Here is an 18764-nt window from a genome sequence, read left to right on the forward strand (position 1 = left end):
TATTTTAACTAAACAATTTATATTTACTCATGACATATGTAATACCCCAAGTGTCTTAATTAAATAATTAAATAATAAGGTTAAAAGATTTGGAAGCTTTGATTACTGAGGCCCTCAATTAATAACTATAAAAGTCAACAACAGAGGCGACACTAGAAGTAAACAAAGAAAATTTAGGGACTCCCTACAAATACTTGGGAGTAAAAGGATCGTTATTATATATTAAATAAATAAAAACAACTGTTACGTCTATAGACTTCCTTATGTTATTAATCATTGTATTTTTTTTGATAGATTAAATTTTCCTAGGTAAAGACTGTTTTTCATTGATAAGTGATCTTATTTACATAACTCACAATTACACTTATTATATGATATTCCTTAACGTTATTTACGATATGACCGGCCCTTAATGTATAACAAAAATTAAAATATTTAAAAACAAGAATGAAATTAACATTAGTAACTTTAAAGATTGTACATATAGTCCTTCCAAAACATAATATAAATTTCTTCTCCTCGAACTGCCTTTTACTGTCCGCTGTCTTAACTGGGTTACACTAATCTTGGGTTCGTGAATAAAAAGATAGAATTATGCGGGTATCACCCGGGGCTGTAGGTAGACGGTGATCAAGGTAGTAGGCCTAATGATGTTGGATTCTGCGCAGGAACCGACTCCCGAGGTTCTGGCAGAGGATTTTGGTTGCCCCAAACTTGGAACCCTGTCTGAAACAAAAGTCCAAATTCCAAAGAATTAGACCTGTTTCCAGACAGTATACTTAAATGGCGCAAAAGGCCAATAGAGGGAAATTAAAGGGGGGGGGGGGGGATGACGTCAAGACTTACCAAAACAGGGTGTTGGTCCTGGCGCTCAGGAGAGGGCGTCTCGTCTCCGCAAACTCGAACCACGATTCGCGGTAGCCACGGAAGTCATCATGATTAATTAAAAAAAAAATAATTTATATAAAAATACTAAGTTTCTCTACTTTCAACTAAACTACTGACTGGTTAATAATTTTAGCTAGGGACTCCATCCCTTTAGTCTGAGAAGACTACATAATATACGATGTCGATGATTCGCAGAAGATCGCAGATACAAACGGTACCAGTCAGTCAGGAGGCGCGCACCGAAGTCAGTTCAGAGCGGGATCTCACCAGGATATCATAAGCGCGGGGTCTCTAGAGAATGGGAGGGGGGGTAGGCTCTGGGCCGAAAATTACCGAGTCCACCCGAAGGTGTCCGGCATAAAAAAAATAGATCTTACTGGAGTGACTGCGCGACTGAGGCGCTATCTTTTGGTGGCGAGAGGAAGTACTAATAAATCGACTAGTGACCGACGAGAGTGTCAAGCTAGGGGGTTAATGGAGTAACCAGTGGTGCCACCTAGCGGCCTGAGACATAAGGAGGGGAGAGGTTGTCGTTACCTCCGCGCGAGCGCGGTAGTGTCGGCGCTGCCGACGCCTCACCAGTGGCATTAGTTACCACAGCCGTCGCTAGGTGTCGTTAAGGTGCAGAATCGTAACTGCGGCTGCCAAGCCTGAGATGGCCTTGAATTCGGTTAACGCACTCGAGCGGTCGTCGCTCCTAGCCATTTCTGAGAAGAGAGGGTGGGAGAGCAGGCGGGGGGTGGCTTCAAAAAACGCATGGTCTGTGGGACACAAGGCCCACCGGATCCTCCTGTCGTGTCTTGCTGCTAGTGAACCTTATACCGATTCGTGACAGAGTTAGCAGGGCTCAGCACTGCTTCACAAGCTGCTCTTAGCAAAAGGAGACCCGCGAAGAAATAACGTTACCGGCCCCGACGTGCCTGGAGGCGGGAGAAATATTAGCCAGAATGCTAGCCTAGCATGAGGCTGGGAAAGAAAATCAGCTTGCCTCTGAGAACAGAGGCTAAGGGCCTGGCCGTAAAGAAAATAAGATGAGAGAAAAAAAAATAATATTTCCAAAATATTTCAGATTACAAAATATTAAATAAACGTGCCTAAATACTTAATACACGGCACATACTCCCCCGCGTTAAAGCGGAGCTTAGGGGAAAGCAAAAACAAGAAACCAAAAACTTCAGCAGGACGAGGTACCAGGTTCGCCTGTATCCTACTACTTACATGCTAAAACACAAAAAAAATATTAAACACTCTTATGAACTAATGTGCACATTCTTAATGACTAACATGATTAAATTCATTATCTTAAATAAAATTATTAACTTAAGTGGCCACTTAAACTAACACCTTATATTAAGTTTTCTTACAAACTAGTACCATGGATTTTTATTGTTACTTAATGTTACTACCTAGGTTTTGTATTCTTCAGTTAAACTCCTTATTGAGTCTTAAATATATATATTTATATCTGGCATGCCAAGGCTTAGAGAAAGTAATCGCTCCTATTTTAAATTCGGATGCGCTTTCTTAAGGTGGGAGATGTGCGCTCGTGTCACCTACTCTCCGGAACTGGGGTCGGCTAGACTCACAGTCACTGGGGTTAGAAACCGTTGGATCTGTAATGGTCCAGTCCAGCGATACGATAACTTGGCCGATCGCTTATCGATGGCCTTACTCTGCGGGTGTGCTTTGCACATTACCGTGTCACCTACCCTGTAGGGGTTAGGGGAGCGGTACTTATTGTACCTTCTCTGACTTGTTTGGTGAGCCAAATTTAAATTCCTACGCGCCTTTCTCCAAATCTCCGTGATGTCCTTGGGATCATCCGGTAGTAGGTCTTCGAGAGACCAAAGATTGGAAAGGGGTGTGTTGGGCTTATAAGTAAACATAATCTCAAATGGGGTGGATTTGTGTCCTTCATGTCGGGCATAATTAAATGCCATCTGTAACCACACCAAATTACTGTCCCATTTTTCCTGCGCATTCGCGTGGAACGCTATGAGCGCCGAACGAAGATTTCTATTAAATCTCTCCGCGTGCGAGGGTTTAGGGTAGTATGGCGATGTTGTCACATGCTGTATACCATGCGAGAAACACATGTTCTTGAAAGTTCTGGATGTAAACTGTGTTCCGTTGTCGGATACAATTATGTTCGGTAATCCTGAAGTTTTAAAAATATGATTTTGTAATGCACGCACAGTGGTGTCAGCTGTAGCCTTACGGAGTGGAATAAGCCAAACAAATTTCGAAAAGGCATCTATGGCCACAAGAAGCATAGAGTGTCCGGATTTGGATCGAGGAAATGGCCCTACAAAATCAATAAAAAGTTTTTGCATAGGTCTTTCGGCTACTTCTGAGGCAAGAAAACCGTACTGTGTATTTTGTGCAGGTTTACTTAGTGCACATAGCTTACATAACTTAACTCGCTGTGTAATGTCCCGGTGCATTCCTTCCCAAATAAAATGGCGTCGGATACCTTGAATGGTTTTATAAATACCTAAATGGGCACCGAGAGGTGAACTATGGTAATATGTGAAAATCATATCACGCAGATTTTGTGGAAGAACAATTTTAAAGTGCCTTGACTGTTGTGTACGTTTTTGTAGGAGACCTTTAGCTAACTTATAAAATTTCGGAGCTGTACCCGCTTTAACTTGTTCAATTATTTTTGCCAAATATGGGTCGGCTTGTTGATGTGTTTGTATGTCCTGAAAAGCTAAGGGGAAATCGGTTAGGAGTGCCTGACACGAAATCTGGGGTTCCTCCTGAGATATTGTTTCGGAGGGGTTCTCGAACATTCGAGAAAGTGTGTCAGCCACAATGTTTTGAGTCCCGCGAATATGTTGAATATTAAATTTGAGAGAAGAAATTTTGGTGATCCACCTTCCAAGTTTTCCTAATTGTTTAGGGTGAGCTAACAGCCAAGCGAGCGCCTGATTATCAGTTTCCAATAGAAATTCCCTATGTTCCAGAAACTGTCGGAATTTATCAATACCAAAAACTACTGCTAAACATTCCAATTCATACACTGAAGATGCTTTCCTTTCCTGAAAAGTTAATGTACGTGAGGCAAAGGCAATGGGTTGCCTGGCACCATCTATTTCCTGAGACAATACCGCCCCTATAGCAACACTTGAGGCGTCTGTTTGTAAAATAAAGGGTTTACTAAAATCTGCCATGCGCAGAACAGGTGGATTCGCTATAGCTTCTTTCAAGAAATTAAATGCCTTGTCTTGTTCAGGACCCCAAATATATTGTGTATTTTTCTTACGTAATGCATTCAAAGGTGCCGCATGCTCGGCGAAATTTGGTATGTATTTGGCATAAAAATTAGCCATGCCAATAAAACGAGCTATGCCCTTTGTGTCTTTAGGTGGTTTGAATTCCCTGATCGCCTGTGTTCGTTCTGGATCAATTGTAACACCTTTGTGTGATACCAAATGTCCAAGAAAAGATATTTCGGAAGCAGCAAATTTTACCTTTTTTGTATTTACAGTGAGGCCTGCCTTGCGCAGTCTTTCAAGGACAAGAGTCAGATGCTGGATGTGTTCCTCAAAACTTTCTGAATAAATTACAAGATCATCTAAATAATTGTAAACAAATTTAAATTTAAAATCTCCTACTACTTGTTCAAGAAGTCGTGTGAGTACTTGAGCACCTGTAGCCAAGCCAAAAGGTACCACATTATACTGGTAAAGATTCCAAGGTACGCAAAATGCGGTAATAGGTTTTGAGTCTTGCGTGAGTGGGATCTGATGGTACGCCGAATTGAGATCGAACACACTGAAATACCTGGCCTTACTAAACCAATGAAAGGCTGAGTTCAAATCTGGGAGGGGTGTTTGCGGTATTTTAATCTGTTTGTTCAGTTTTCGATAATCAGTGACGAAACGTTGTTCCGTGCCCTTGGGTACTAGAAATGCAGGTGAACTGAAAGGAGAATTAGAAGGTTCTATTACCTTATTATCTAACATTTTCTGTACGTGTTTTCTCATAATTTCCATATTAGGACCTAAAAGTTGATAAGGATGACTTCTGACTGGCGTGGTATCAGTCAATTCAATTTGATATTCAATTAGGTTAGTTCGACCTAATTTCTTAGTTAGCACATCTGAAAATTCATTACACAAATCTCGAATAGCAACTTGTTTACTGGGCTCGAGATGATCCAGGGACAAAGAATTTCTCTCGTCAGTGTTGGTAGAAACATTAGTAATTTGTCCTGACCTTTTATTTTCAGGTTCCACGAATGATATGACAAGATTTTTATTAAATTTAAATACAAAACTTCCTGCTTGTAGATCAATTAAAATACCTGTTTTAGCGATGAAGTCTGAGCCTAGAATAAGCTGCATGGCTAAGTTTTCTGCCACAAGAAAAGGGAAATTCCAAGTGAATAATTCTATCCTGATTTTCACTATAGCCACTTTGGATATACTAATTGGTTCGTCCGCTGCAGTAAAACAGCGCACATCCGTGACTTCTGTTTTCAGAACCTGCTTGTTCTTCTGTAATTCCCTAAACAAATCGCCTGAAATAAAACTACGAGTAGCTCCTGTATCAATCAGACCAATAATTTGATTTTTGCCAAACATTGCTTTAGTGTATGGTAATACAGTTCGGACGTGACCGAAAATGTTGTGACACTTACGTTTTCCTTGGTTAGTCAGGCTAACACATGTTTTGCAAATTCTTGTGAATTTCTCAGAATTTTCTTTATGATTAATTTGCGGTGTTATAATCTTCTGCTTGTGTTTCCTGTGTTTTTCTGTGTATTTCTTTCGTTTATTTTTCTTGTGTTTTTGTTTTCCTGCGTTATGCCTTTTTTGATTTTTGTTTTGTTGTTGTGATTCGTTAGTATCCCCATTATGCACTGAAAAATTCCTCTCGGATGAAGTTTTAGGTGGACCAGGTAGAAATTTGCCTGGCCACCGCCTTACGCGTTTTTTGCCTTGTTGAAATTTGGTTTGAAATTTTTGTGGTTACATTGCTCAATGTAATGTCCTGTTTGCTTGCAATAATTACAGAAAGGTGTTTGTTGTTGTATGTTCTTGTTTGAACCATACTTATTATTTCTGTAGTAGTTCGTTTTCTGTTGTGGGTGGCTATTTTGTTGTTTCGTGTATGGAAAACTATTTGCAGTTTCTGCCTGAGAATCATGCTTATCCACGGACTTCGCTGACCTGTTTCTCTGAGTGTCTGCATATTCGTAACTCATGGCCTGTATACAAAGTTGATCTAGTTCTACAAAACTCCGTGGCCTAGCCTGGAAAACAGCGCGTGAGCGCTCTGCCTGATTTAGTCCGTCTACTATGCAACTAACTATTTCGCTCTCTGATACGCCCAATCTGAGAACCGCCGCGGCTTCTCTGATTGATGCTACATAGTGCGGCAATGCTTCATTACTTCGCTGTAGCCTGTTGTACCATTCCAAACGGTAATTTGTCAAAAGTCTGGCAGGTATAAAAAAATTCAAAATTTCTTCGTGGTATTTGTCAAAAGAGTAACTATTTTCTATAGCTTGACTCGTTCTTTCACTCAGTGGTGGTTGGGTGTAGGGAAAAACTATCTCCAACAACTGTTTGTCAGGAATGCCCCCTTTCTGTCTGATTTTAAGTAAGTGCCTTATGAATTCGATTAATTTATCTGGGTCAAGACCACTTGTTTCGGGAAAACCAACAAGTAATCTCTCGACTGGATGGGCAATTTTCCCATAACAGCTATACTCAGCCGCCCTTGGCGTAACTGGTAATGTTGTTTCTGGTTGATTCTGCGTTGATGGCGGAGGTGGGGGTGAAGGATGTGCAATTTGCGCGGTAGGGATGGTAGGGATCGGAGTTCCTTGCCCGGATGTCAATAAAGAATGAAACTGGGAATATGGATTAAAATATGGCTGGTTTGTGGCGAATGGGAAAAACAAATTTTGCTGTGTTAAAGGATGTGGATTTGCAGGCAAGTTACCGGAAAATGTGACACTGGTGATGGGAGCTGTAGAAGCATGTATGCCTGAGGGAATTTGAGTGGTGGCTGCTGGGATGGGAGGGGTTGAAACTGCGAATGATTGAGATGTTGATGAAATGGGCGGAACCTGCCTTGTTTGACACAAAGATACTTGTGTGTCGGGTTGCCTTATTTCCTGAGGAAATTCCGGATTTTCACTCACTACCTTTCCTAGTGTTTCCATTCCTAGGTTTTCTGCCTGGGCAATGTTGGCCCGGAGGTCCTGTTGCGTTTCTAATTGGGCTGCCCTAGCTTTCAATTTAATTTGGAAGGCGTTTGTCTGTTGCAGACAACGATTTAGCTCTGTTCGATAAACACCATTGAGCACATCTGCGGAAAGTACCACAAGATTTTCCAGTCGTCTGGTGACATGCTCTAATCGCATAATGTGTCGCTTTACATTGGGCAAATTCTCTTCCACATCTGAATAACTTACGAAAGCAGCTATGTCGTAAAATTTGGAGCAAGCTATATTGAATTCCTCGAGTACTTCTAAATTTAGATTATGTACTGAGGTAGGTAACTTATCACGTACTGCGGCTCGAAGCCTCTTTCGCAGCTCTTGCGCATTTCCAGTAGTTGGTAAATTACGCAACTGCAACTCATAACTTAGTTCATCTACTAGTAATAGCTCCGGAGTAATCATCCTGTCCGGATTCATAGTATTACACAAAACAAAACAATACCCTCTTAAAATTATCTTTTAAACTTTAAACTTAGGTATACACTTAAATCTAGCTTATGATTAAAACAATTGCTTTATTGCGTGGGAAGTATGTGCCTTCATAATTTATTATTATTATTACTACGCGCGTCGGGAAATGAACAGTGTACTCGGGTGTAACAAGCTGTCAGGTTAGCTTGCACAACAGGGTACCTACAATGAACGTCACGTCAGCCGGCAGGACTGACCTTGGCGCGTAGCACCTTTAACAAGGGGAGTGGGGGGGAGGGAGTATCTTGTCCAGCGGACACGTCTCTGTTGATAAGCCACGCGCGCGGCCTGAGTCGCGTGGGTGGGCAGCCAGCTGCCTCTCGGCTCGCGCCCAGATGTAAACACACAAAACTTATGATAATTTTAAGATTCAAGGGTCAATTTAGCTACTACGTGTATCAGCGGACAGTTCACAAATTACTTACTACAAAAAGATTCTAAGTGACAAAAAAAAATATAAATTTTTTTTTTAAATTTTTTTTTTTAATTTTTTTTTTTTTTTTAAATTTTAATTTTAGGTATGACCTTTCAAATTAGGTATGCCTATAGACGTAACCACGCTCTGCTACCATTTTGTAATACCCCAAGTGTCTTAATTAAATAATTAAATAATAAGGTTAAAAGATTTGGAAGCTTTGATTACTGAGGCCCTCAATTAATAACTATAAAAGTCAACAACAGAGGCGACACTAGAAGTAAACAAAGAAAATTTAGGGACTCCCTACAAATACTTGGGAGTAAAAGGATCGTTATTATATATTAAATAAATAAAAACAACTGTTACGTCTATAGACTTCCTTATGTTATTAATCATTGTATTTTTTTTGATAGATTAAATTTTCCTAGGTAAAGACTGTTTTTCATTGATAAGTGATCTTATTTACATAACTCACAATTACACTTATTATATGATATTCCTTAACGTTATTTACGATATGACCGGCCCTTAATGTATAACAAAAATTAAAATATTTAAAAACAAGAATGAAATTAACATTAGTAACTTTAAAGATTGTACATATAGTCCTTCCAAAACATAATATAAATTTCTTCTCCTCGAACTGCCTTTTACTGTCCGCTGTCTTAACTGGGTTACACTAATCTTGGGTTCGTGAATAAAAAGATAGAATTATGCGGGTATCACCCGGGGCTGTAGGTAGACGGTGATCAAGGTAGTAGGCCTAATGATGTTGGATTCTGCGCAGGAACCGACTCCCGAGGTTCTGGCAGAGGATTTTGGTTGCCCCAAACTTGGAACCCTGTCTGAAACAAAAGTCCAAATTCCAAAGAATTAGACCTGTTTCCAGACAGTATACTTAAATGGCGCAAAAGGCCAATAGAGGGAAATTAAAGGGGGGGGGGGATGACGTCAAGACTTACCAAAACAGGGTGTTGGTCCTGGCGCTCAGGAGAGGGCGTCTCGTCTCCGCAAACTCGAACCACGATTCGCGGTAGCCACGGAAGTCATCATGATTAATTAAAAAAAAAAATAATTTATATAAAAATACTAAGTTTCTCTACTTTCAACTAAACTACTGACTGGTTAATAATTTTAGCTAGGGACTCCATCCCTTTAGTCTGAGAAGACTACATAATATACGATGTCGATGATTCGCAGAAGATCGCAGATACAAACGGTACCAGTCAGTCAGGAGGCGCGCACCGAAGTCAGTTCAGAGCGGGATCTCACCAGGATATCATAAGCGCGGGGTCTCTAGAGAATGGGAGGGGGGGTAGGCTCTGGACCGAAAATTACCGAGTCCACCCGAAGGTGTCCGGCATAAAAAAAATAGATCTTACTGGAGTGACTGCGCGACTGAGGCGCTATCTTTTGGTGGCGAGAGGAAGTACTAATAAATCGACTAGTGACCGACGAGAGTGTCAAGCTAGGGGGTTAATGGAGTAACCAGTGGTGCCACCTAGCGGCCTGAGACATAAGGAGGGGAGAGGTTGTCGTTACCTCCGCGCGAGCGCGGTAGTGTCGGCGCTGCCGACGCCTCACCAGTGGCATTAGTTACCACAGCCGTCGCTAGGTGTCGTTAAGGTGCAGAATCGTAACTGCGGCTGCCAAGCCTGAGATGGCCTTGAATTCGGTTAACGCACTCGAGCGGTCGTCGCTCCTAGCCATTTCTGAGAAGAGAGGGTGGGAGAGCAGGCGGGGGGTGGCTTCAAAAAACGCATGGTCTGTGGGACACAAGGCCCACGGGATCCTCCTGTCGTGTCTTGCTGCTAGTGAACCTTATACCGATTCGTGACAGAGTTAGCAGGGCTCAGCACTGCTTCACAAGCTGCTCTTAGCAAAAGGAGACCCGCGAAGAAATAACGTTACCGGCCCCGACGTGCCTGGAGGCGGGAGAAATATTAGCCAGAATGCTAGCCTAGCATGAGGCTGGGAAAGAAAATCAGCTCGCCTCTGAGAACAGAGGCTAAGGGCCTGGCCGTAAAGAAAATAAGATGAGAGAAAAAAAAATAATATTTCCAAAATATTTCAGATTACAAAATATTAAATAAACGTGCCTAAATACTTAATACACGGCACACATATTTATTAAAAACAAACACAGGCTAGTTATTTAAGCACATAGTCAACCACAACAGTGTAATGTTAATTTTTGTTACCCAAAAGAGAAATTTTCGCATATGGGTCACAGTAAATTCTCTTAAAAAAAAAAAAAATCAGTATAAAATCTTTGACCCCCACGCGCATAAATATGGTATTTGTTGTGTTGCCGCAACAGTAACGACTTAAAAGGATAAGAGATATAGCACCAATGAAACTCGAAACAAATTCTTTTAACTTAATTATTATTCACATTATATGTTCAAGATATTTCTTTTCTATAGATCTCTTATTTGCCTGGGCTACCGCTTCTATGACTTTAAGCTTTAAGGTACAATATCATGAAACAAAGAATTCCACAAAATTAAGGGTGTGCCTCCCATTTCAGGTCATGATTTTATATATGTATTAATCACTGATCAACGTTTAGTCTTTTTCAATTGTTTAACTTTCACAAAATAAAAAATATATACAGCGCATACTTTTTGCATAATTAGCTGCCAAAGTTACATTTTTAACATTTTTGGGTTGTATAAATGAGAATTTATTTATTGCAAAACTTAAACTTTTTAGATTTAACTGCAATGCCACTGGCTACTTCATGATATAGTTTTCATTTATATCACCAAAAACTCATTTCATGTTTCTTGGCTGTCAAAATCATAACAAATTTGAGAATTTTGAAATGCCAGGTAAAATTAATGAATATCATCTTAAATAAATTCAAACCATTTCTTGAAGTAGCCAGTGGCAGTGCAGTTAAACCTAAAAAGTTTCAGTTCTGCAATAAATTAAATTCACCTTATTTGTACAACCCAAAAACGTTAAAAATGTAACTTTTGCAACTAATTATGCAAAATGTATGCGCTGTATATAGTTTTCATTACGTGAAACGTGAAAGTTAAACAATTGAAAAAGTTTACAAGTTTATCTGTAATTACTGTAATTATAAAATCTTGACCTGAAATGGGAGGCACCCTCTTAACTAAACATAGGATAAACAATACAGTTGTTAAATATGTAATGGAAAACAATAATATTTTACAAAGACAATCCTTTAATACAAAATATTGTGGCTTCTAAAGCCCTCAAATATTAATTCATGAAATTTTCAAACGACTAGGCTTGCTCTATATCTAGCCAAACTCTTAAAACTTATTTTTTTTTACTTTCAAACATAAAAGTTTTATTGGCTTTGCACTTCAAGTGCAATGTTTACCTAAATCGTCTTTTCTTTGATACATTATGTAATTAATGACTCATTAATTGGTTCAGAACAAGTTTAATACTTCAAGTGACATAAATTTTAATTCTCTCTGACACTGAACAGAAACTAATTCTTCTGACTCGCTGACCATCAGACCGTAACGAGTACTCCTGGGGTGTGCTGGCAGTGTAAGAGCCTGGATGAACGTTGCTCGTCGTCTTCTTGGCACTTGTCCGCCCATTCTCCAGGAACTAGTGATTGGCTCCTCTCCCGCTCGGCTTGCCCCATGAACTTGTGTTGCTCCTTGGTCAGTACCCAGCAGATTGGGGACACCAGTGAGTGGGCCAAGCAAAGGTGAAGACCATCTTTCAGCTGGACGAGCCCGCAACACCCTTGCACATGCCAAATGAGTGTCCTCGGTGAATGGGACAATGTATAGCCAGCTCTGCATCTCCTCTGTGACACGCCTCCGACTCGTTTCCCTCTTGTGGTGGAAGTTGCCAAGCAAGCACCGCTCGCTGCCTGGGTAGCTCGCCCGACGAGTAGCTGCTCACGCTGGAGTGAGTGGTCGTCACACTGAGCAAGGCAGGCAGGCAGGCTGACAATGACCAGCCTTCTTTCCCGTAGCAGATTCCGACAGCTCCTCTCTCATAGCTGGAACCTGATCCAGCGACCCCTCGACGATGACGTGTTCCCCTCGCTGACGTCATCCTCTGGTGGCTGGCTTCTGTGATGACCTGTAGATGACGACGACCGGCGACCAATTGCAACTCCTCTCATTAGCAGTGACTGAATCCGAATTAATGCTCTCTCCTCTGGTCCTCATACACACGCAAGGCGAACAAATAAATCATTCTGAAACAACCTCTCCTCACTGGCCAGCTCACCCCTTCTTCCGGCCTCCGGCAACTAGAACAGGTGTCACACTCATAGTCTTGACTAATTACCATGCTTCTTTTCGCAGACCTCGGGTACATTACTCACTCTCAGAATCTTATTCTTTCGGTCGATTTAAGGGTTTAAAATTACGTTTGTTATATGGGCTAACTTTTACGTACATCATTACATTGCCATCAATTGTGAGAATTTGTAGGGTCATATAAAACCTCATTTTAAATGCTATTTTGACTCTGACAAAAAAATAGAATAAATATTACTTGCTTTACGTACTGTGCTGTTACTATTTTCATAATGCACAGAAAGTAATAATTTATTTTAATGATACTATTATTTATAAAAACTTATTATTTTGATTGTTGTTTTTATTATTATGAAATTTTATTATTTAATTTGTATATTGTTCGCCTGCAAAAGTTATTTAAATATATTTTTATTAATTATGTATATCTACGAGAGCTATGCTCTATGACCTGAAATGGACTTATATGGACAGTCAATTGAGTATACCCCTCTAAGGACTAATGAACTTAACGAATAAACGATGATTTTATTCGGGGATTACTTAAAGAAATTTTCATTGTTGGAAATTTTCGTTTTAAATTTACCGCATTTCTGTGTTTTCAATTGTATTAATAAGTGTTATTTACGGTATTTGTATTGTAAATTACGTTAACCGATTTTGGTTTCGGCCAATGAGAGGCCGTGTTTTAGATGTGAGGCGTCTAGAATGTCTTAATTAATAAGAAGATTGGTTGTATGAAGGCGTCTGATGCCGACGCAAAGGCGCGAGGCCTATTTTAAAATTTGAAAGATAGCTAGCTAAATTATGCCATCCGACACTCAGGATGAGCTTAAACGACGTATAAATAAATAATGTGTAAGATTATAAGGGCATATTCTGACGGATATGTTATTAGGAGTGAAAATCTGTAAGTAAAGATCTTGCATTTTGTATCGCCCATAGACATACCCAGTTGTATGTAATTTCTTCGTGAATCACTTCGATTTGACTACAAACTGATTAGTTTTCACGTAAAAGGTGTCAATTATCCTGAACTACGTCATGAATTGATATTTCCAAGATTTAAATTATTATTTTATTTTGTGATACCCAGAGGTGAAATGGGAGTACAAGTTTCGTGTCTCTACCATATAAACTGAGTTAAGCCAAGGCAAATACAAACCCAAATATAAACATAAATAGTAATCATACTAATTAATTGTGCTATGATTTCAAACATTTTTCTGTTATCTAAGAATGCGTCCGTAAAAACATCATTTGATTGATTTTCTGAACTTACACTAACGAACTTTTGTGAACGATTCATGTGTGCTACGTATTTTCCTGATGTTTAGTTTACATAAGCGCATATCCATGAGTCATGTTCAGTATCGTTAGGATTGTTTTTCTGTGATTTTTATCTAATTATATTAATATTGATTTTTATCTCTACACATATGTTAGTTGTCCCTGATGAATAGCCATTTTATTCTTAATAATAAAAAACCTAAATTCTATCCCTATGTGTTGATATATGTTACCTAGCTACCTGTATCCAAGAGTGTGTGTTTTATGATAAATAACATTTTATGCATGTTTCTAAGGGTCACAGTACAAGAGCATAACAGTACCATTGACACATATATGTATGTATATATATATATATTTTGAAAAACAATGACAGTCAGTGTTTATCGTCCCGACAACACACACACAACAAAAGGGTCTATTTATAAATCAGCGAGTACTATTAATGGTACTGGCGCCAGCAGTCAGCATACACCAACAAGTTTAGCAGTACAGTAAAGTACTTGGTTGAACTAAGACATATTTATAAATCTGCTGCTCAAAAAATTACATGGTCCTTAATGAAATACCTTTTTTCTTAATAGTGTTACTAACTGTGGAAACAGGGTTCCAAGAGAATAGCTCCATTAATTAATATATATTCATTTATGATAAAATATTTACACTTTCCTCTAGAGTTTAACAGTTTGATAGCTGCCCACAAAACTAATCACACTTTAATAAATCCACTGTAGCTCAGCTGGACAAGGGCTCTCGTTACTGTTTGTCTCTGACCTTGCAACTGTATCCGCTGTGCCAAAAACCCCTTCCAAGTCCCTGCTCGTTACTTGAAGTCTCTCACAAAGGGCCAACTCACTCTCTTCACTTGTGCAGCCTTTGATACCTGACGGGTCCCCAAAGGAAACAACTCGTAGCTCTCCGGAGTGCACTGTTCTTCAGATTCCCCGAGCCGACGCTCAAGGCTGTGAGAATGCCCGGAGAATGGTTACTCGACTGTGAGAATGGTTACCTAGTTACTTGACTGTCCGACTGGTGAGCCACAGAACCATCGAGACAGCATGGCACCCAGATGCCGGTAACTTACTCAAGTAGGAGGTGGGGTTTTTCCCCCAGAAATCTGCCAGGCAAGTTGGTCAGCTTAACAAAAACAGTTATAGGTCATGGTGGTTGGGCTGAGCCCGGTCGGAGGGCAGTGCATGATGGCGTGTGTTGTGTGCAGGATCAACACGGACATGTTCCTGTGGGAGCCATCTGCTCCCAAGCCGGTCGACACACCCGGTGCGGGGCCCAGCCTGCTGCAGGACTCCTTGTATGCTCCGTACTCCGCCTTCGGCATGTGCCGCTCCGGCATCCAGTACGGTACGTCGCTCCTCCGGCCGGGGTCCTGGCCAGAATGCAGCTGTGCAGGTGTATGTGTGGAGTACTTCATGTTTGGTGGCTGTGCAGACTCTGACGACTCTGGCTCGGAGGACGGAGCTGGGGACGGAGCATACTACTCGGTGTACGAACACCGCGAGCGTCAGCGCCGCAAGCAGCTGGAGGGCCGGCCCAGTTGCGGGCAGAGCAAGGTCGCCATATCGCTGTCCGTCGGGCGTGGCGTGATGCGCTTGTATGCCCCAGTGAGGGTGAGTGAGTCTGTGTGCCGGACTCTGCACTTACTGAACAGGAAACTAATTGAATACTTAATTATTTTTAATTCCTTTTTGATTATTAAAAATTGATTATTGATGAATATTATGTTGAGATATAGCTAATGATGTTATGTTACACATTTCAAAAGTCAAGTTAAGTTGAATTGTGGTGCGTAGGTTATGATTCCTACCAACGTTTCTGATAAAGTTTTAAAACCTCTTACAATGAACTGGCAGTCTGAGGCAGTGCACCAGAGCTTAGTGCGATGCCACTCTTGTGGTTCTGTAGCAGTTGTTAGGTTGTCAGGACTGGCAACTGCAGTTGGCATGGAGTACGTGATGACGGCACTTGTCTGTCCTTTGTTCTCCGTATTTCGTTAGCTGTTTCCAGCTATAGTTTCATATTGCTGACTGTTGGTGGTTATGTGACAAATATAAATACATAAATAAATAATCCCAAAGCACACAGAATTGAGCAGCGATATGTAGTAACTAAGTGCCAGGAAATGTATTACATATGTTGGGCAATTCAAGTTATGCATCTGGAGTCGTCTTGGATGTATTTACAGAGCCAAAGAAAAGCTAAATATTAAATCTCTATAATGCAGATATTTTTGTAAAATCTATAATATCATGTCAAAAAAGTTGTCAGAATATTTTTTCAATAGAAAGAATTAATTCACTTTTAAATACTTGTTTCACGTAAATGAACGTGCAGCCAAACTTGCTGATGGCCAGCGATGACGGTGTTGTGTTGGCCGTGCGCAGGACTCGGCAGGCAAGGTGATCCCTGGCCAGCTGGGACAAGCAGAGCTGTTGTTGGAGGAGGGGAGCCTGTTCTCCGTGTCCTGCTACAATGGCCGTCCCGCGCTCGGCTACGTGTGCCTACAAGCTGCGCACGCATCTCTGTACCATGCCGGTACGTCCCGCTGCTCCGCATTGTGTTTGGGCAATCGTAGATTCCTTGAAAACGCTAGGAGTGTTGGATAGTGGTGTGTTGTTGACAGAGACTGACTTTTTTTTTTAACTTTGGATTTTTTTGCATTTTGTTTAATGAAACCTTGGTTCGGCATCTGTGGTGTTGTGTCTTTAGGCACGAGACATTCACTGTAGTTTATAGAACATGTAACACTTCAGACCTCCGGATAGCTCAACACTCGTTTAGGTGCACATACATGAACACTTGAAGATATTTGCTGGGTTCCAAAAGAAATGTTACTGTCGATTGAGATTACTGTAATAATGTCTCTCAGACACAAACTGATTTTAAATGTATTTTATTTCTAGTTTAAGAAAAGTGTCAGTCACAATGTATGCCACATCTCCTGGCCAAAAAACAAGTACTTGTCAAAAAAACAAATAGACTGCACAAAACATCCTCACTGGTTCTAAAATACAAATTTACTGTTCATAGGTACCAAAAAATGAATATTAAAGACTGTTCGCAAGTAAATCCCATGGTTCCTCGCCACTCACGGTACAAGTCGAAGGACTCTGTCCTCGGAACAAACACATTGTTCTAGGCTATTACGACCACTGTGGTCTAATGAATTATAATTTAAAATTCGCAAAAAGTGTAAAGTTTGCCATAGCCTGGACCACAGATGTGAAATTTTTTATTCACCACATTCATTTATTATTTGTGAGCCACTGCCCAATATGTGACCTCTCGATACCTTGTGCAGATGCTGACTGCCATGTTCGCTCTTCTTCCCGAGCAAAGACAGTGAGCATTCATGTGACATAAATTTGAACCAATCACAAAATTACACAGAAAAATCTCAGCCAATACTGGCACTTGGCAACAAGTCATGAGTCCCCATTCTCGGGATCGAGCAGCCTCTTTCTCTCTCATCTTACGTGACTAGCAAACTATGCATTAGTCAGCTTTCAAACGAACAACCACGACAATAATAAAACAATACAAAAGAAAATTACTATGCCTGTGCGAATATTTGGATTTTCCAATACAAATACGAAAAAATAAATAAACTACTAGTACTATTTGATTTGAATTGAAATACTAACACTTCAAAATTACGAATACTTGAGATAGCTTACCTTGTGAGTTTGTTATATACCAATGTTTACTGCAGAGATTGTCATTTGTGCAATATAAATACCCTTTTTTGATGTTTAGTGGGACTTCATAATTAGAAACGTGAACAATGAGTGATGTTTTAAACAAGTAACAAGATTTCAAAGTTTTTTTTTTCCACTTCTGTCTCACTAAACAGTAACGGAAAAAATTGCGTAAACAATTCAAAACACAGCATATTTCTCATTTAAAACTTGACGTGTGTGTGTGTGTGTGTGTGTGTGTGTGTGTGTGTGTGTGTGTGTGTGTGTGTGTGTGTGTGTGCGTGCGTGCGTGTGTGTGTGTGTGTGCGTGCGTGCGTGCGTGCGTGTGTGCGCGTGCGCGCGTGCGTGTCTGTGTGTGTCTGTGTGTGTGTGTGTGTGTGTGTGTGTGTGTATACGTATATATATATATATTGTCACATGCACCAGACGTGGGGAAAAATAAACAAATGTCAACAACTATGGACTACACCACCACAAAAAACAGACTCTTCATTGAGATAGGCATTGAAAGAAGTAATCGTCTAAGTTTCAATGGCATGTAATTCGATGGTTGTAATTGATCTAACACCTTGTGATACAGTAGCAGCTTACTTGCTATTTTATATCTATGACGAACCAGACATTGTGACTCAAAAATATATAAATAATGGTTTAAGATTAGCAAAAATTGTGTTTTAAATATTGTTGAACTAAAATACAATTTACCTGGCTGCAATTAACAACAAAAACTCGTAAGGAACTAAGGTTTAAATATGAAATTATTAGCTCATTCAATCACTAATTTGTGAATACAGTACTCAAAAAATATATATATTCTTTTTTTTTTTTTTTTTTTTTTTTTTTTTTTTTTTTTTTTTCGTAAAATAGATTGTAATGGATTTCACTGTATTTTGCGGTTCATGGAAATTTTCTAGATCAAAATGTAGGTAGAGTAGCTTGTTGAGGATAATAAAGCAAATAGGAACTGAAATATGTAAGTTGGTTGGTTGGTTGGGTGGGTGGTTTGTTAGGTTTAGTTAGGTTGGTTAGCTGCATAACAAAAAATTATATATCATAGTTTAAATATTTGAATAAACATTTTCCTTTCATTTAATTATTGTAGCTGACTTAACTTAACCTACCTTTCACTTAGGTATTATTAATTTAATTTTTCAGAAGTTGTTACATGAATTAAAATTTTTTAGTGGGATTCTAATTCTAAGTATTCAAATTGTTTATTCATATTTGCTAATATTCATATTGAATTCTAACTAAAAAATAATATTCGCACAGGCCTAAAAATTACGTGAAAAAACATTTATGAATAAAAAATATACTTTAAGCCATACTTTGAAAATATATGAAAGTACAGGAAAAAACAAGTCGGGAGCATCACCGACATGCCCTTTCCGTGCATAAGCAAGTACCAGCCTGGTCGCCTTCATGCTAGAAACCAGTTTTTACCCTGAATGCACAAGCTCCAAATTATATTACGC

At 39.8% G+C, this 18764-nt stretch overlaps 1 protein-coding gene across 1 annotated transcript in view; it reads left to right on the forward strand.

Annotated features, from left to right (window-relative positions):
- LOC134542233 (autophagy-related protein 2 homolog A) overlaps positions 1 to 18764 on the forward strand; it is a 110845-nt gene that overhangs the window by 51488 nt on the left and 40593 nt on the right. The window contains exons 18-20 of the mRNA XM_063386324.1: positions 14796 to 14935; positions 15023 to 15201; positions 15976 to 16126. Coding sequence (XP_063242394.1) covers positions 14796 to 14935; positions 15023 to 15201; positions 15976 to 16126 — 470 coding nt within the window. The remainder of the gene's footprint in view (positions 1 to 14795; positions 14936 to 15022; positions 15202 to 15975; positions 16127 to 18764) is intronic.

Source organism: Bacillus rossius (genome assembly GCF_032445375.1).
Source record: "Bacillus rossius redtenbacheri isolate Brsri chromosome 4 unlocalized genomic scaffold, Brsri_v3 Brsri_v3_scf4_2, whole genome shotgun sequence".
Classification (NCBI taxonomy): Eukaryota; Metazoa; Arthropoda; class Insecta; order Phasmatodea; family Bacillidae; genus Bacillus; species Bacillus rossius.